This window comes from Oncorhynchus masou, chromosome 23 (genome assembly GCF_036934945.1).
Source record: "Oncorhynchus masou masou isolate Uvic2021 chromosome 23, UVic_Omas_1.1, whole genome shotgun sequence".
In the NCBI taxonomy this organism is placed as follows: domain Eukaryota; kingdom Metazoa; phylum Chordata; class Actinopteri; order Salmoniformes; family Salmonidae; genus Oncorhynchus; species Oncorhynchus masou.
The window spans coordinates 14,538,586-14,557,443 of NC_088234.1; the positions used below are offsets into that span (position 1 = coordinate 14,538,586).

General features: G+C 40.1%; 1 protein-coding gene across 1 annotated transcript; it reads right to left on the bottom strand.

The window, feature by feature from the left end:
* Positions 1-13,699: 13,699 nt before the first annotated feature.
* On the bottom strand, positions 13,700-18,413 carry LOC135511252 (C-type mannose receptor 2-like). The gene is made up of 5 exons (XM_064932875.1): positions 18,380-18,413; positions 17,898-18,293; positions 14,885-15,214; positions 14,608-14,705; positions 13,700-14,502 (listed from the first exon to the last, which is right to left on the bottom strand). Exons 1-5 carry the CDS (start codon positions 18,411-18,413, stop codon positions 14,344-14,346), a joined length of 1,017 nt encoding a protein of 338 aa, XP_064788947.1. The 3' UTR covers positions 13,700-14,343.
* Positions 18,414-18,858: the final 445 nt, after the last annotated feature.

Genomic DNA, 18,858 nt, shown 5'->3' on the forward strand with positions numbered 1-18,858 from the left:
GATTTTACCATGATGTCAAGCAAAGAGGTACTGAGTTTGAAGGTAGGCCTTGAAATGCATCCACAGGTACACCTTCAATTGACTAAAATTATGTCAATTAGCCTATCAGAAGCATCTAAAGGCATAACATAATTTTCTGGAATTTTCCAAGCTTTTAAAGGCACAGTCAATTTAGTGTATGTAAACTTCTGACCGACTGGAATTGTGATACAGTGAATTATAATTGAAATAATCTGTCTGTAAACAATTGTTGAAAAAAATTACTTGTGTCATGCCCAAGTAGATGTCATAACCGACATGCCAAAACCATAGTTGTTAACAAGAAATTTGTGGAGTGGTTGAAAAACAAGTTTTAATGACTCCAACATATATATATTTGAGACCTTTCCACAAATCAAAAAATATGATTTCTCAAATTTATAATTCTCTCTTTGTCATGATGTCTTTCCTCTCCTTCTTCTTCTGGAAATCCTTATTTTCTTCCTTGTGGAATATCTTTTCATTGGGCTGCTCCTTCCATCTTAGTTTGATGCCATCAGGCATCCCCTTATCTCTCAGCTCCTTCTTTATCTGTGGAACAGAAAAATACTGCAGGGAGTGGGTTCACAGCCAGGTTCACCATATCCCAACACCCCCTGAGACACCCGCAGGGAGTGGGTTCACAGCCAGGGTCACCATATCCCAACTCCCCCTGAGACACCTGCAGGGAGTGGGTTCACAGCCAGGTTTAAGTGCCTTGCTCAACTGACTTTTCACCCAGTCGGCTACAGTATTCAAAGCTGCTACATTTCAGTTACTGGCCCACTGCTCTAATCTAGAGGCTACATGCCACCCCTCTGTGTGCCTTACGGAGATAATTGGTATGACATGAGATTCACCTGCTGCAAGATGGCCTTCTGCATGACAATATCAGTCAGGTCCATGTTCTGGTCCTTTGGGGTCAGCTTCACTCTCACAACCTGCTGTGTCTTCTTTACTGCGGGGAGGAGCATAGAAATACACAGACACATGGATAAAATGTTTGTCATGTTGATCGCAGTGCGTGTTACAAAGTAAAATGAAGGGAAAGTTATATTAACATTGTGTAGACCAGTAGCGGTGCGTGGGTAAAATCACCGGGAAAAAAGCCATATTGTGTTAATTGCGTTGTGTTAATTGAGTTGTTTGCTCTCAGTGGAGGCTCCTCAGAGAAGGAAGGGGAGGACAGTGAATTTCATAAAATGAGTTTGTAAAACATTTTTTAAATTTCTCTTTTTAGATAAGACTATACTAAATTTACTCACGTCAGCAAATAATTGATTAAAAAACACAATTTTGCAATGAAGGTCTACAGTAGCCTCAACAGCACTCTGTAGGGTAGCACCATGGTGTAGCCAAAAGACAGCTACAGTGTCTTTCGTCCTACTCTGGGTATATTGACTTCAATACAAAACCTAGGATGCTCATTTTTCTCATCCCCTTTCATAGACTTACACATTAATTATGTCAACTTCCGGAGGACATCCTCCAACCTATCAGAGCTCAATCAGCATGACCTGACATGTTGTCAACACAATCAAAGGTAAAGAGAAGCAAACGGAACAAAACGGGGATAAACATACCTGAATTTGTCCAATAGAAACTCTTGTTTGCAACGGTTGAACTAATGATTACACCCTATATCAGATAGATGCAAGCAAGAGCGTGCAAGACGGTATTGAATCTGTGACTGTCCATGTGTCACTGGACAGACCTATGTGCACCTACATTGTAAACTTTCATTCATAGGCTAGGTTGTAGCAACCTCATGATGGGTATATTGAACATTTGAGTATCATGTAGTAGCCTAAACATATTGCTGTTACATTGAACTGGGTGAATGGAATATGAAGGACAGTCATCAAATAAGCTGTAACAGAAAATAAGGCCATGTTCATGAAAAAAAATGGTTCTGCCTCATCTTAACATCACTACTGTTTACTCTATAATCAGTTAGTTCACATGCCTTGACACTGTGATATATAGGCCAAGGCCGAGACAAAAAAGAAGACACATTAGCAGAATAAATTCAATCCACACATTTGTTTCATTACAAAACTAGAGAGCAACATCTGTCTGGTAAAGTCCACATAACATATTGCATGTAAAAACAGATGCTTGACCTGTAGATCATGTAAGTTAATGTTTCCAACATTTTGGACTACTAAACAACTACAGTGCCTTGCGAAAGTATTCGGCCCCCTTGAACTTTGCGACCTTTTGCCACATTTCAGGCTTCAAACATAAAGATATAAAACTGTATTTTTTTGTGAAGAATCAACAACAAGTGGGACACAATCATGAAGTGGAACGACATTTATTGGATATTTCAAACTTTTTTAACAAATCAAAAACTGAAAAATTGGGCGTGCAAAATTATTCAGCCCCTTTACTTTCAGTGCAGCAAACTCTCTCCAGAAGTTTAGTTTAAATTAACTCACCACTGTAGCAAACAAAGGGATGTCTGTCTTTACAGTTCCAATCGAACCATCTCTCCGTCCACGTTTGTACTCCTTTGTTCACTGCAGCACCACAGGACTGAACCCCTTCATTGTTATTGGGTTGTGCATTATTCCAATACCTGAAGGAGGAGTCACTTCCATCCGACCACTTCCAGGAGTCTCTGAACAGGCCGATCCACACTTTACTACCCTTAGACACCATCTTCTGTATCTCCTGGTTCTCAGTCTGGTTCCTCACACTGGCCAGGTCTGTGTGGTACTCTCTGCAGTAACTCTGAGCTTCACTGAAGGCTTTTATTGGTTCATCAATGAAAATAAATGTTGACCTGTTTGTTGTCTCACCTGCAAATAGCGGTAGGATTTTGAAATCACGATGGATGGGTATTTTGGTAACACTTCATTTTAAGAGGTCCTTATTACAGTGTAAGTAATACAAGTAAGTAAGTAATACAAGTAAGTATTGTAATTAATTGTAACATTTCGTAGTTATGGTGCACCCACAACATATTACAGAGGTGTAACAACAACTGTTTGTTACCATGCTTCTTACAAATATAATATATCTATTATTCTGATTTTGTTATAATGATTTTTTATAATTTTTTTGCTAAGTCATTTCACGGTGCGTGAAGCTAAAAAGAGTGGGGCTTGACAATAGGTGAATTGCTTTGATAAGCATCAATCAAACACTAGTGGTTAAGAGCGTTGCGCCAGTATCCGTAAAATCGCTGGTTTTAATCCCAATTCCAAATAGGTGAAGAATCTCTCGTTGATCAAAGCACTTAACCCTAGTTGCTCTGGATAAGAGTGTCTACTAAAATGTAACCCATTAATAAACAGTTACGGCTAAAATTGTGAGATAATCATTCAGTGCTTGCCAAATTATAAGCCGATTAAGAATGGTTAATAAATGGTTAATTAGACAACCTCTTATTTCATCATGTAACGTTGCAAGGGTTTCACGGTTGAAGTACGTTCTCACCTTTGGATGAGATGTATTGGTGCACTTATTTATTTTTCCAAGAATTAAGGCACCGCGTCAAGATCTGTGTCACGTTCTGACCTTAGTTCCTTTGTTTTGTCTTAGTTTTAGTATGGTCAGGGCGTGAGTTGGGGTGGGCAGTCTATGATCTTTTTTCTATGATTTGGGATTTCTGTGTTTGGCCTGGTATGGTTCTCAATCAGAGGCAGCTGTCAATCATTGTTCCTGATTGAGAACCATACTTAGGTAGCCTGTTTTCACCCTTGAGTTGTGGGTGATTATTTTCGGTTCTGTGTCTTCACCAGAAAGGACTGTTTCATTGTCCTTTCTTTTACTTTGTTGTTTTGTATTTCAGTGTTCAGTTTGATTCATTAAATATTAACATCATGAACACATACGACGCTGCGCTTTGGTCCTCACCTTCTTCCACCAACAACGGCCATTACAATCTGCCCATTTGCTCAACGTGTTCGAAACAAGGACGACCTAGAACATGCCCAGAATTTGTGTGACAGTGCTCCTGTTCGAGAGGATCAAAATCACAATTTTTTAAGGGAAAATTGTGACTGACTTACTGATCAACAAATAATAATGAGTAGTTATTTATGATGTAAAGTTATTTGTAGATCGGTCAGTCAGCTGTCTCCTGCACTGTCAGCTGCAATGTTGAACAAGCCCATTGACTCAGAGAGAGAGTGCGGAAAGAACCGGGCTCGAGAAGAAGGTTGTGTGCAAAATCCAGACATAAGAGATTTCCGGAAAAGAAACAATGTGTTGTAGAGGAGACTAAAACATCCATACAGGACAGAGATGGTAGGTTTTCCATGAAATTAGTTTTGCTTTTTGGATACAGAAATTGTGCTGGACGATTTAGTATAGTGCTAGGAAGTTAGCTAGCTAGCCTAGTGTTGGCTAGCTAGCGAATGATAGCTTGCTAGCTGGCAAATGCTAGCTAACCAACCAATGTTAGCTACGCTAAATTGTCCAGGAGAATATCAAAAACTAGCTAGCTAGCAAGCAAATGTTGCTGCCGTTTTTGTAGGATTATCAACTAGGTTAGCTAGTTAGCGCTCCAACTTAGTTAACATCTACAGAATAAACTTTCCATGCCTTAATAGCATAGACTTTCCATGTCTTGACAGCTAACTCTAGATAGCTTGCTACCTAAAGCTAACAAATAGCTAGCTAGCTGAACTCAATGGTCTTATCTTCCCTGAACCTTGCCCTCATGGTATCCGTACCCAATGCTATTACGTGAGACACACCCAGAGCGTTAATGTTAGCTAGCTAGATGTCAACCCACATGAGTCGTTCCTTTTCATTGTAAACACTCGCTAGCTTAATAAGGTTAGCATGTACCATTATTAGTATAATGCTAGCTGGAAAACACAACAACTAGGTAGCTAGCCCTAGCTACAGGCCTAAGCCCTAAATGATAGAAATCATTAGAATAATGACAGTAGAGATATTGGAGGAAGGGTTCTATACCGTCTCTGGTGATAGCTAGCTAGCTTAGCTTGTAGGCTAATTGTAGAGTGTCTTTGCAAAATTCTCTTCCACAGATTCCCACAGACTCCAGGATGGGAACATGCTTACAAGAAACAGATGTAACTTGCAATGTTAAAAGGGGGAGAAAGGCCCCCCGAGTGGCACGGTGGTCCAAGGCATTGCATCACAGTGCCAACTGTGCCACTAGAGAACCTGACCAGAGTCCAGCTCTGTCGCAGTTGGCCGTGACCGGGAGATCCATGGGGCGGTGCACAATTGTCCCAGTGTCGTCCAGGTTAGGGGAGGGTTTGGCCAGCAGGGATGTTCCTGTCCCATTGCGCACCAGCGACTCCTGTGGCGGGCCATGTGCAATGCACACTGACACAGTCAACGGGTGTATGGTGCTTCCTCCAACACATTGGTGTGGCTGGCTATAAGGTTAAGCGGACGTTGTGTCAAAAAGCAGTGCAGCTTGGCTAGGTTGTGTTTCAGAGGTTGCACAGCTCTCGAACTTCACCTCTCCTGAGTCCATACAGGAGTTGCAGTGGTGGGACAGGACTGTAATTACCAATTGGAGAGAAAAAAGGGTAAAAAATAGTGATATTTTGGAGATTATTTCATTTTCAAATAACCGAAAGTGAGAGGATGTAATCTTAAAAGGGAAAAAAAGACATTGAACTATAAAGGCTATTCTTGTTGCCATAAAGTTAACTGAAATTAGGAGCTCATCTTTTGTTTGTTTTCACTTAGTAATGAGTAGTAAGTATATGGTAATTTCTCATAGGTAACTATATATGTAGGTAGCATTGTGTACTGCTGTGTTTGGTGCTTACAGAAGCTGTTAGGATGGGTAATGTACTTTATAAGTACACATTCATTGCAAGTAAGTACCCATCCTGAGGGGAGTACTTCATTTTAGCGATCTAAATCCTGTGTAACATCTAGTATTTACATTGTACTTATGCAGATATCATATGTACTCTGTGGTGTACTTGTGGGTTTATCCTCCTACTTGGATGGCAATGAGGTTCAGGTTGTCATAATAGGTAACATACATGTTAATTATGAAGTACATTTTGTCATTATAATGTGGGATGACACTCGCATTGGTAAACCCCAGTCAGTGTCCTTGTCCTATATCTGATCTGTTTTTGGAAACTCAACCAAGTTAACCCAGATGATACGCTTTTGTGGGGGAAACTGCTAGTTAGCAACAGTGAATGGAGATGTTGAAGCGTGCACATTCACAGTTAGTTAATTAGAGCCTATTGAGCCTCCAACCTTTCTAATCTTGGACACCCAGCACATCTGTCCACGAGAGATTCTAACCTTGTGACGGTTGTTACTGAGAAGAAACAAAAACACTGAATTGGAGAATTCACTGGAAACCAGCATGGTAACAAGCATGTTAACAAACATGTGTTGTTACACCTCTGTATATACAGACTGCAATTACCACCAGTAACATGTTGTTTTTACAGTGTAAATCTGAATTATTACAATGAACTGCAATACTTGTTAGTGTTATTAAACATGTCATTACACGGTATTAAGGACCCCTTAAAATGAAGTGTTTCCAATATTTTCTTAATCTACACTTTACACTTAAAAAAAACTTGACTTAACTACACTGAGGCTATACTTGTAGTTGTGCCCATCAGTGTATATGGTATGCATGTTTGAATATGCAGCATTATATTATAGTTGAAATACAGCAATGAAAACACCTTTCTCACCGATGGAGGTGTAGCAGATGAAGGGAAGTTTCTTGTTGCAATCCTCATCCTGCCACTCCCCACCCTCTGTCATGACCACGCAGTGTTCATTACTGTTCACATTATCAGGTTGTCCAATCTGCCAGTTTCTGAACTCAGCCCCTCCCTCACTGTCTTCCAGAGACCACCTCCAGCTGTTAACATCATCATACATCCCTATCCAGACTTTATCATTGTAATCACCAAAATGTTCTAAGTTCAACAATCTGTTCATATCCTCCATGTTGTCTATAGTGGCCAGGTCAGTGTACTTATCTCTGCAGTACGCTTGCGCTTCAGTCCAGTTCTTGCCCATGTTCACAAAGTGATACTGATGAGGGAGACATGGAGAGGGTAAAAACAGCCCTGTGAACAAAACTATCATTTAGTGCATAATTATCTATTGTTTACATGGTCACAAACCTCCATCCAGAGCTAACAACAGAGAACTATAACTTGCACAAACAGACATAAAATGTTTACGCACACACACACACACACACACACACACACACACACACACACACACACACACACACACACACACACACACACACACACACACACACACACACACACACACACACACACACACACACACACACACAATTACTGTACTGACCTGTTAGTAAGAGAAGGGTTCTCCATCCCATCGTCTGACTGAAAGTGTTTCTACTAATGGAATATAAAAGGGATTATTAAATAAAATCTAATGAAAATAAGTCATTTTATAGTATAGATATATTTATGATAGATATTGCATATATGTCTTACAATAGTGGTTGCTAACAGAAACTTAGAACTTATATGCCATATACAGTTTTTTCAGTCAATATCTTTGGTGCAAGTATGTGCACAATTGTAACAACTCTTAGCACAAATATCTAAACAAATCATCAAAATCCTTCATGTTTCAAAACAGTAAACACATTTTCTATTGTCGACTGAACCAAATCCCTCTCACATTCAATAGATATTCATATCTATCAGCTTTCACACTGGAATATGCGTGTTATCAATTCAGTTCTTTGCTAAGGGTTTTGAAAATGTATCACTGTGACACATAGAATTTGCTCCAAAATGATTTTGGAAAAAATATTTCAATGTTGAGATTAAAGGAATAGTTTTCTATCTACACTACAATTCAAAAGTTTGGGGTCACAGTTGTCCTTGTTTTTGAAAGAAATAACAAAAATGTGTCCATTAAAATAATATCAAATTGATCAGAAATACAGTGTAGACATTGTTAATGTTGTAAATTACTATTGTAGCCGGAAATGGCAGATTTTTAATGGAATGTCTACATAGTTGTAGAGATGCCCATTATCAGCTACTATAACTCCTGTCTTCCAATGGCACGTTGTGTTAGCTAATCCAAGTTTATCATTTAAAAAGGCTAATTGATCATTATAAAACCCTTTTGCAATTATGTTAGCACAGCTAAAAACTGTTTTCCTGATTAAAGAAGCAATAAAACTGGCCTTCTTTAGACTAGTTGAGTATCTGGAGCATCAGCATTTGTGGGTTCAATTACAGACTCAAAATGGCCAGAAACAATAACTTTCATCTGAAACTCGTCAGTCTATTCTTGTTCTGAGAAAGGAAGGCTATTCCATGCAAAAAAAATTGCCAAGACACTGTAGATCTCATACAACGCTGTGTACTACTCCCTTCACAGTACAGCGCAAACTGGATCTAACCACAATAGTAAGAGGAGTGGGATGTCCCTTTGCACAACTGAGCAAGAGCACAAGTACATTAGACTGTCTAGTTTGAAAAACAGACGCCGCACAAGTCCTCAACTGGCAGCTTCATTAAATAGTACCCGCAAAACGCCAGTTTCAACATCAACAGTGAAGAGGCGACTCCGGGATGCCTTCTAGACAGAGTTCGTCATTCCTGTGTCTGTGTTCTTTTGCCCATCTTAATTTTTTCCTTTTATTCGCCAGTCTGAGATATGGCTTTTCTTTTCAACTCTGCCTAGAAGGCCAGCATCCCGGAGTCGCCTCTTCACACGATCATACCTAGTTATAACCAATTATAACCATAGGTGAGTTCATAAGGTGCTTCATTTCCTCTTCACACGATCATACCTAGTTATAACCAGTTATAACCATAGGTGTTCATAAGGTGCTTCATTTCTGCAGGTGATTTGTCCATCTGGTCAAAATCACCGATACCCTCTGAGGATACAGTATGTATAGCTTCATATTATATCTCCAAAGAAACCTTGATTCAAATAAATACTTTTCAAGATTTGTCCAAGAATAACTACACTATTTAAAGGAAATTTAGTAATATTTCAACTTCATATTCATCATCTCCAGCACCACCCCAACATCAGCATATGTGAAAAGTGGTGTTTCTATGTTTGAAGTTTTAAAAAAAGGAAGAGGAACATAAGTGTTTCCAATAACATCATGTCTGTTTATCATGTGATTTTAACAAATTATGAGTAGGTATTGCCTACTGATTGTCTACTAATTGGTTAATGATTACACTTATCTTCCTCTATGTTTTTTACTACAAAACATATGTTGATGTTGGGGTGGTGCTGGGGATAATGAATATGAAGTTTCCATTTAAAATAGAAAGGCTGAAAATGCCATCATTGCGTAGTGAAACCATGAAAATTAGTGAACATAAGCTGAGATCTGGTGTTTGTGATTTTTCTTGTGAAAACATTTTTTTTGTGTCTGTGTATTTAAAAACAACCCGGTCTCAGAGCAGTTCATATTATTCTGTACATAAAACACCCCATTTAATATGATATTTTATGTTTTGTTTGGTATGTACTAATTTGTTGATGCCAATCATACATGTCGCATGAGATGTTAAGAATTTGCAAAATATATATGTTACCAATTCCAATTTGTTGTTGCTAAAATTGGCTAGGTGGCTAATGTTAACTAGGCTAGGGGTTAAGGTTAGCATTTAGGGTTAAGGTTAGGGAAGGGAAGGGTTAGGGTTAGGGGAAGGGATATCTAACATGCTAAGTAGTTAAAAAGTAGCGAAAAATAAGTATGTTCTTTAAAAAAATGCTTAAGTTGTCCGTGATGATATTTGAAAGCACAACCTTTGGGTTTCTAGACATTTGCATTATACGCACACCCATCCTCCTTGTCTTAAGTACATTTCTGTCTTAAGTAATCATGCCAAACATAACATATCATACTAATTTCAGTGTACCAGATTTACATTTAAATGTTACATCTAGTCTGTGAGACCAGGCTGGTAAAATGTAGCATCAAACACAAAAAGCATGTTTTTACACACTGTGTCTCTCATACAATCACATGGTTTTGAATTTTTTTATTATTATTTCACCTTTATTTAACCAGGTAGGCTAGTTGAGAACAAGTTCTCATTTGCAACTGCGACCTGGCCAAGATAAAGCATAGCAGTGTGAACAGACAACACAGAGTTACACATGGAGTAAACAATTAACAAGTCAATAACACAGTAGAAAAAAAGGGGAGTCTATATACATTGTGTGCAAAAGGCATGAGGAGGTAGGTGAATAATTACAATTTTGCAGATTAACACTGGAATGATAAATGATCAGATGGTCATGTACAGGTAGAGATATTGGGTTATGGTGTTGACACCATATTTTAATTAACTTTTTTTAAAGACACTGGGAATTGAATACTTTTCCGAAGGTATACAAATGGCACTAATTATAGGCAACAGTTCAAATCAAAATATATTGGTGACATACACATGGTTAGCAGATGTTAATGTGAGTGTAGCAAAATGCTTGTACTTCTAGTTCCGACTATGCAGTAATATCTAACAAGTAATCTAACAAATTCACAACTACCTTACACACATAAATGTAGGGGGATGAATAAGAATATGTACATAGAAATATATGGAAGAGCAATGGCCGTGCGGCATAGGCAAGATGCTCTCAGAGCGGGCATGGATAAAATGCGAGATTGTGAGATTATAAATGATGTCACAATCGAAATGTTCAGGGCAACGTAAGTTACAACAGGGGTAACATGATGTCTGATGTCTGATGTGCCATCTAGCAAAATCTATGGTCATGTATAACAACAGGCAAGTTTGTGGGTGCCTCCTCTGTATTCAGGTCCTTCATGAACTCAGCCAGGAAAGAGCCCACCAAATGTCCAGGTGAAACTCTCCAAAACAATCCAAGAAAGTATGCTTCAATAACAACATGAGTACAAAATGTTATAACCGTGAAGAAGGAAAGAGAAAAGGAATTCACTGAACAAGAACATTTGTTTTGTGTAGCCTCTCGGCTGCTATTGGTCGCTCTATGCTTATACTGTCTGTAGTCCAAGTCAAACAGCCATTTTGATTCATGATTCGTATTCTTGACGCTACATGTAGTTGTCAATGTCTTTGTTTGCACCTGTCATGCACTTGTTTCTTATGCAAATTAAGGCTTGCTTTTTAGTTGATACTGCTGGTTTGTTTACCTAATAGCTTTTTGAGCTTTATATATTGTTTGATACTTGCCCCAAACGTTATATTTAAGAAATAAGGCACAAGGGGGTGTGGTATATGGCCGATATACCACGGCTAACTGACGCAAAGGTATATTGGCCATATACCACAAACCCTCCGAGTTGTCTTATTGCTATTATAAACTGGTTACCAACGTAATTAGAACAGAAAAAATAAATGTGTTGTCATATCTGTGTGGTAAATGGTCTGATATACCACGGCTTTCAGCCAATCAGCATTCAGGGCTAGAACCACCCAGTTTGTAATCTACACTAAATAGCCATGGCCATTTTAGCCTGCTCTAGCTTTGGCCTACCACGCTACTTGTTATTGCATCCCACTTTTGACAATTCTTTTGACATTCATATTGTTGTTATTGCTATAGCAACACCATTTTGCATATTGATATATTTAATAATTGCATATTCATATTGCAATTTATGAATATTATAGCAATTAATAACTTCAAATTTGTACTCCTTAATTATTAACCTGGACCAACTTATTAATTTGTATTTTCACAAAACCATCTTTTATCGTATCCTTTGTTTGAGCATAATAATGTATGTTTACCAAAGAGGAGTTTATCAGCACACCATTATAAGTGCCTGGCATACACAGGAGGAAGGAATCCCATTTACCGTATTTGTAAACTCCAGAAGAAGGGATTCTGCACTAGACTGGATTCATCAAAGTGTTTAGGAGCTTTAGATCGAGGAAACTGCACCAAAAGAGAAGGCATCTAATTCTGCACTGGGCGCAACTCGAAACCAGGTTCTCAACTTTTTCTGGGTTAGTGCTCTCAGTCTCTTTCAAGGTGCTGCACAACTCTTGATTAAGTTGTGTTACAACACACCATGTCATGTTTTAGAACACCTTAGGATGATACACACCTTAAATCTGTCTCATAACCCCTTACATCAATGTGTTTAAAAAAATTTCATGGTATACAATTGGTAGCTACAGTCTTGTCTAATCGCTGTGTGCGCCGCACAATGTGCGCCGCCCCATGTGTCTCCCGGTCGCAGCCGGTAATGGCAGAGTCTGGACTCGAACCAGGATCTCTAGTGGCACAGTGTGATGCAGTGCCTTAGACCACTGCGCCACTCAGGAGGCCCACTAATCAATCATTTTGAATTAACAACCTTTCAAATATGTCTGTGATCATATTGATCCCAGTCAGTAGTATGAGGATTTTAATATTAACTCCTTGGGGCAAGGAGAGGGACGGAAGCAACACTGGTATACTACTACATTTGTAATACCCATGCTTAGTTACACACTTCAAATTTTCAGCTCCTTAAGTACCGGCACGATTATAGAATATCGGCTTAAAAATATTGTTTCGACACCTAAATATTGACAGTACCGGCACCTATTTCAGCCCACTTCAAGCACTAAAGACTTATAATTCCTATTCGGGTTAAAAAGGAATTACATGTTTGGGGTAAAAATGGGTGAAAACTATCACTCCAATTCATTGAATTCAATTAGAGGTCAAATCTTATATGAATATATAAAGACATTTCAAATATTTTCTTTGGTCCATATTTAGTTATAGAAATCACTCAGTAAAAAAACAAACATATTTAAGTTTAAGTTAAAGAACAATTTCAAGCAACAAACAAATATTTTTCCCCCAGTTTGATTGATTACGCAGTTTGGATAATTCAGTTTAGATTCATAAAATCTAAATCAAATTCAAAGATATTGACCTGTTGAGATGGTCTTCTCTCTCTCTCTGGTTGTCTGGTCTGTGGACTGAGATCTCCCGTTTGCTGTGTCTGTCTGCTCTTGTCTCGGTCAGTGGTTGCCTCTCCTCTCTGCAAAGGTCTTTAGAGGGCTGAGATGCAAAGTAACCCTCCAAATGACCTTTTACAGTTTCTTTCCATTTCCACAGGTGAAACAAAATGGCCGCCGCTGCCGTGACTCCATCAACCTCGCTCACCATGACAGGGTGCACTCTCTCAATTTGCCTAGCAAATACCAGTGGCCACTGATGAATACAGCTGCCAAGGTGACCACCTGGGGTTGAACTCTAGTCATCTGTATTTGCCATGAGATTGTCTTATCCCTCTGAACTCAACCCTACAGTATAGGCATTAGGCTTCCAACGTGTGGTGTTGAATGATGACTGAAAAACCTGTGTTTCCCCTACAATCTTAGAAAAGGATGTTCCAAAATGGTTTGTCGGCCGTCCCCATAGAATAATCATTTTGGTTCAAGGTCGAACCCTTTTGGGTTCCAGGTAGAACCCTCTGTAGAAGGGGAACCCAAAAGGGATCGGCCTGGAACCAGAAGGGTTCTACCTGCAACCAAAAAAGGAGACTGAGCACAGAGCAGGTTAGAGGCCCAATCCTTCACAGTCACACCATCAGGGTCCATGACATCATCACACTGGAGAAGTGGAAAGGATTTGTCTTCTCAGAGTTACAATGTTTATTTTATAACTACTTTACAAACATGATTATAAACATTTTAAAACATGATTTATATCGTTGATACATATTTCACTTAACTAATTTACATACTGAAGCAAATTCCAGGGGGGGGGTAGCCCCGACCAGGACTCAAACCAGGCTCTAGCTAAATTCAAACAAACACCTTAGCTGTTACGCCAAGAGATCTGAATCTCTTGACGAGGTTGCTACAGTAGGTGTTGGTTAAGGTCGCTACAATTCAGTATATGTATTTTAACATATACTCATATCATCATCAATTGAAACAAAACGGTTCATTCTTAATGAGAACGACAGCATATAATGTTACACACGCTACTAATACATGTTCTAAACTTTCTTTCTTTTTTAGCAGTGTATTACTTAAAGCTAGAATCAACATTTGGTGAAACCACGGCATAATTCACCCCGGTGCCTTGCTATTGTTTTTGTGCTGTTGTGATGAAACAGAGTTCTATCGTGCCTGCAATGATGTCTGAGGGGGTAAAACAGTGTTCGTTGTTTGAAGTAACGTATTTGTTGTTGTAATATCACAAAAGGATGAGGCAGTTTCACCAAATACGGGTTATATATTTTAGGATAGTATCTATTATTCCTTGTTTAAATATGCAAATTCCATGTAGTTGGAGACCAAAAAAATCAAAATCAGGTAAAATAATATATAGAATTTCCCAGAAAATAAGAAATATAATTTTCCAAGTTTAGAGTTCTCCCTTTGTCATAACTGGTATTCTCTCCTTCATTTTCTTCTTTTGGGGATCCATGTTTTTTTCCTTGCGGAATATGTTTCCATCGGGATGCTCCTTCCATCTCAGTTTGACGTCATCAGACATCCCCTTTTCCCTCAGATCCTTCTTTATCTCAGGAACACAAAGAAACAGAATACAGTATAACTATGCTATGCTATGCTCATAATATAACTATAATGGTGAAAGAGCTTCTTTCACCAAGAGTGGGAGACTCACCTGCTGCAAGATGGCCTCCAGCATGTCAGGATCAGTCAGGTCCATGTTCTGGTCCTTTGTGGTCAGCCTCACTCTCACCATCTGCTGTGTCTTCTTCACTGGGGGGAGGAGCATAGAAATACACAGACGTGTCCTGTTTATTGTTACAGTGAGAGTTAACCTTGACAGCAAACGTGGCATTTGTCACAATGCATTTTACAAATGTTGCCCATGCTATAGTAGGCCATGATGTAAAGATACTTAAGAGATCACTTAAGTAAAATAAATGAAGACTCACCTCCATAACAAACAAAGGGAATCCTATACATACAAGAATGTTCTGTCCATACTCCTTCCCATACTGCAGTACAGTTCTGATTCCCTAAGCGATTAATGGGCTGGTTGGGACCCCAGTATCTGAACGAGGAGTCACTCTGGTCTGACCACTTCCAGGAGTCTCTGAACAGGCCGATCCACATCAGACCACTGCCAAGCACTAGGTTCTGTAACACATTGTTCTCTCTCTGGTTCTTCACACTAGGCAGATCTGTGTGGTGCTTCCTGCAGTAGAGCTGAGCCTCTCTCCAGGTCATCAACTCGTTATTATTAACCATAATATTTTTTTTATCTGAAATATTTGAGATTGGCAGATTTCTTGTTAGGATACAGTTCATTTGAAAATAGTGCAGATTTAATTGAATTCCTTTCATTATATATATATTTTTTTTAAGTAGTTGGTTACTTCATTCAAACAGATGTTTTGGACTATGTAAGTGAAAATATACTTGAAGAGTTTGGTTCCAAAACACTATATACAACCATTTAAAAAAACATTTCAGAAATGTTTCACAATCATCAGAAATTATTGCTTATGGGACCTTCATTTGTGTGTAAAATATGACTGTTTTTTATTCATAGATTTTTGGTGTGTGTTAAAATGGATTTTGTTGCAAAACTCTATATATCCATTGTTTAGCTGGAATGGAATATTCATATCCTGTACATTTGACTGTGATATGTGGTGGTCTCACCTAGCGACCTTAAGATGAATGGACTAATTGTAAGTCGCTCTGGATAAGTGCGTCTGCTAAAGGACCATAATGTCAAATGTAAATATTTTACATACAGATCTCATATTGCTGTATTCATAGGCCTCTGGCAGTTTTTTTGTGTTTATCACGGCTCCGGAGAAGACCCAGTTGCAGACAGTTTCGAAGTAACAAAAGTTTATTACAAAAACAGGGTGGCAGGCAAACGACAGGTCAATGGCAGGCAGAGGTCAGTAATCCAGAACAGAGTGTAAAAGGTACAGAACGGCAGGCAGGGTCAGGAAACAGGAGACAAAGGACTGTGAGACAGGTTAAATCCTAGACACATGAAAAGTGGGATGTATACGGAGGGTACATGGCAACAGAAGACGAACAGCAGAGGGGATAATAATTTTGGAGATGGAGAAAGGGCCGATATAACGGGGTGAAGATTAGCGGGACTCCCCCCTGGGGGGAAGATTTCGAGTGGACAGCCATACCCTCTGCCCGAGATGATACCGGGGAGCATGGGTCCGGTCGCGGTTAGTCGATATCTGGAGGTGGTCTTGAGAAGAGCCGTTCGGGCTCTCTTCCAGGTAGGGTGACAGTGACTGACAAACATCTGGGCCGAAGGTATGCCGACTTCTTCCTCTTGCCCCAAGAAGAGCGCAGGCTGGAACACTCAGAGGGCGAGAGACCAGTGGCAGAGCAGGGTAGGGTGTTGCAGGCTTATTCAACCCACACGAGTTGCTGGCTCCGGGAGGTGGGGTTGGCGGAGACAAGGCAGTGAAGAGTCGTCTCCAGGTCTTAATTGGCTCGCTCTGACTGGCCGTTGGACTGAGGGTGGAAACTGGAGGACAGGATGGCCAACGATCCAATGAGTGTGCAGAACGCCTACCAGAACCGGGAAGAGAACTGAGGACCCCGGTGTGAGACCATGTCCACCGGAAGTCCATGGATTCGGGAAGACGTGCTGCACCATGAGGTTAGCTTGGGGAGAGGAATGAAATGGGCTGCTTTGGAAAACCGGTCCACTACTGTCAGGATGACGTAGTTGCCATCAGACGGGGGGAGACCCGTGATGAAGTCCAGGGATATGTGTGACCAGGGACAGTGAGGGACAGGCAGTGGTTGAAGGAGACCAGCCAGAGCTTGCCGAGGAGTCTTGTTCTGCACACAGATCGACGAAGGTGGAGATGTCAGGGACCATGGTAGGACACCAAAAGTGCTGTCGCACAAAGGCCAGGGTCAGACGGGAGCCCGGGTGGCAGACAAGCCTGGAGGAGTGGGCCCACTCCAGGACCAAGGGGCGGACAGCATCAGGAACAAACATCCATTTATCTGGGCCCCTCCGGGGTTTGGCTGGGAACGCTGCGCCTCACGGACATGCTTTTCTATTCCCCAGCTGAATGCCGTCGCTAGGCATGAGGTGGGAAGGATGGTCTCGGAGTCCAAGGATGCGGAGATATTCCAGGTTATTGTGGTCCGTCCACACAATGAACAGATGTTCCACCCCCTCCAATCAGTGCCTCCCCTCCGCCAACACCATCTTCACAGTGAGAAGCGCACGAGCTCACGATTCCCCACATCTTAATTCCTTTCCATGGCGTTGAGGCGATGGGAGAAGAAGGTGCAGGGATGTAATTTGAGGTCCAGGGCAGAACGCTGGGACAGGACAGCCCCCACTCTGACATCGGCCTCCACCACAAACTGACGGGACGGGTCAGGAGGAACCAATATGGGAGCTGTGTTGAAGCGGTGCTTGAGGTCCCGGAACGCCAGGTCAGCAGCTGTGGACAACTTGAACAGAACCTTAGGAGAGGTTAACCTAGCCATGTACTAATGTAACATTTGTTTATAAAAAATGTAGTAATTTGTGTAAAACTTAGCACTAATACTTATTTATCTCAGAGTGAGGCAGATATATAGTGTTTAGAAACCATCAAGTGATAGATTTCAAACAAATACATATCTGTAAAAGGTATATAACTGCCTTAATGTTGCTGAACCCTAGGAAGAGTAGCTGCTGCCTTAATAAAAACAAATACAATTACAAAATCCATACTGTGATTTGGTGGTGAAAAAGCACACAAATCTCTTTAATAAGTTCTTTAAAATATAAAAGCTAATTTAACAACATTTCTGAAAATGAATATATAGGGTTTTGGAATTAACCTCTTTACTTGAAATACGTTTCAAAAAATGATTTTTTTAAATACAGACACAAACTCGGTATTATGAAGAAACTTGGAAGTAGAAAAGCATGAAAACAGTAACTCTCACCATCATAGCAGTAGACAGACAATTTAAATGTGAATGGCATGTCTTGCCATTGACCATTCTCATTCATTGCAGCGCATTCTTCTTCAACACTCCCCATACCATTATTAGGCTCTCCTTCACTCCACTTCCTGAACCCAGTTCCTTCGTCCCCATAGTAATCTCTGTTTGCCAGAGACCACTGCCACACCATGATATCTTCCTTCTCCAACCCTATCCAGACTGATCCATTATAACCAATGTCTACAGTGTTGATCAGCCTCTTCATATCCTCCATGTTTTCTATGGTGGCCAGGTCAGTGTACTTCTCTCTGCAGTATCTCTGTGCTTCGGTCCATGTCTTAGGGCTGCTAACATAGTGGTACTCGTGAGTGAGGCAGCAGGAGAGGGTGCAGAGCACTGTGGAGAAATGCAGTTCTAGGTATATGATTCAGCAATACCGCAGAGATACACACTTTCACACACACGCACACACACACACTGACCTGAGGGAACCAGGATGAGAGCCCTGCCTTCCATATCTGCAATACACAGTTATTTAAACATTAAAAAAATAGTATTGAATGAATCATTTCTCCATTTTGTGATATATTAAACTTCCCCTTTTTCAAATAACTAATAACTATGAACAACCATGTTTTTTTATTCCCTACATTCAGGTGATTAAAGGACTAAAAGAGGATAGATAAATAAAGGTCAAATAAAACAAATACAACTTTTTTCTTTACTTGCCTGTTGTGAGATGTTTTTGACCCAGAGAGTACTGTCATCCTCCTCTCTCTCCTTCTTTCTTTCCCTTTCACTCTCTCTTTACAATGGGGTTGTTTCTCTGACATGGGAAAATGCAAACATTAGATGTCACATGGTTTCCTTCTCCCTTCTTCACCCACCCGTATATGAACATTAGGCTCTGGGGGAAAGTTTACCCTAGGTACAGATCTAGGATCAGTTTCCCCTCCCTCAA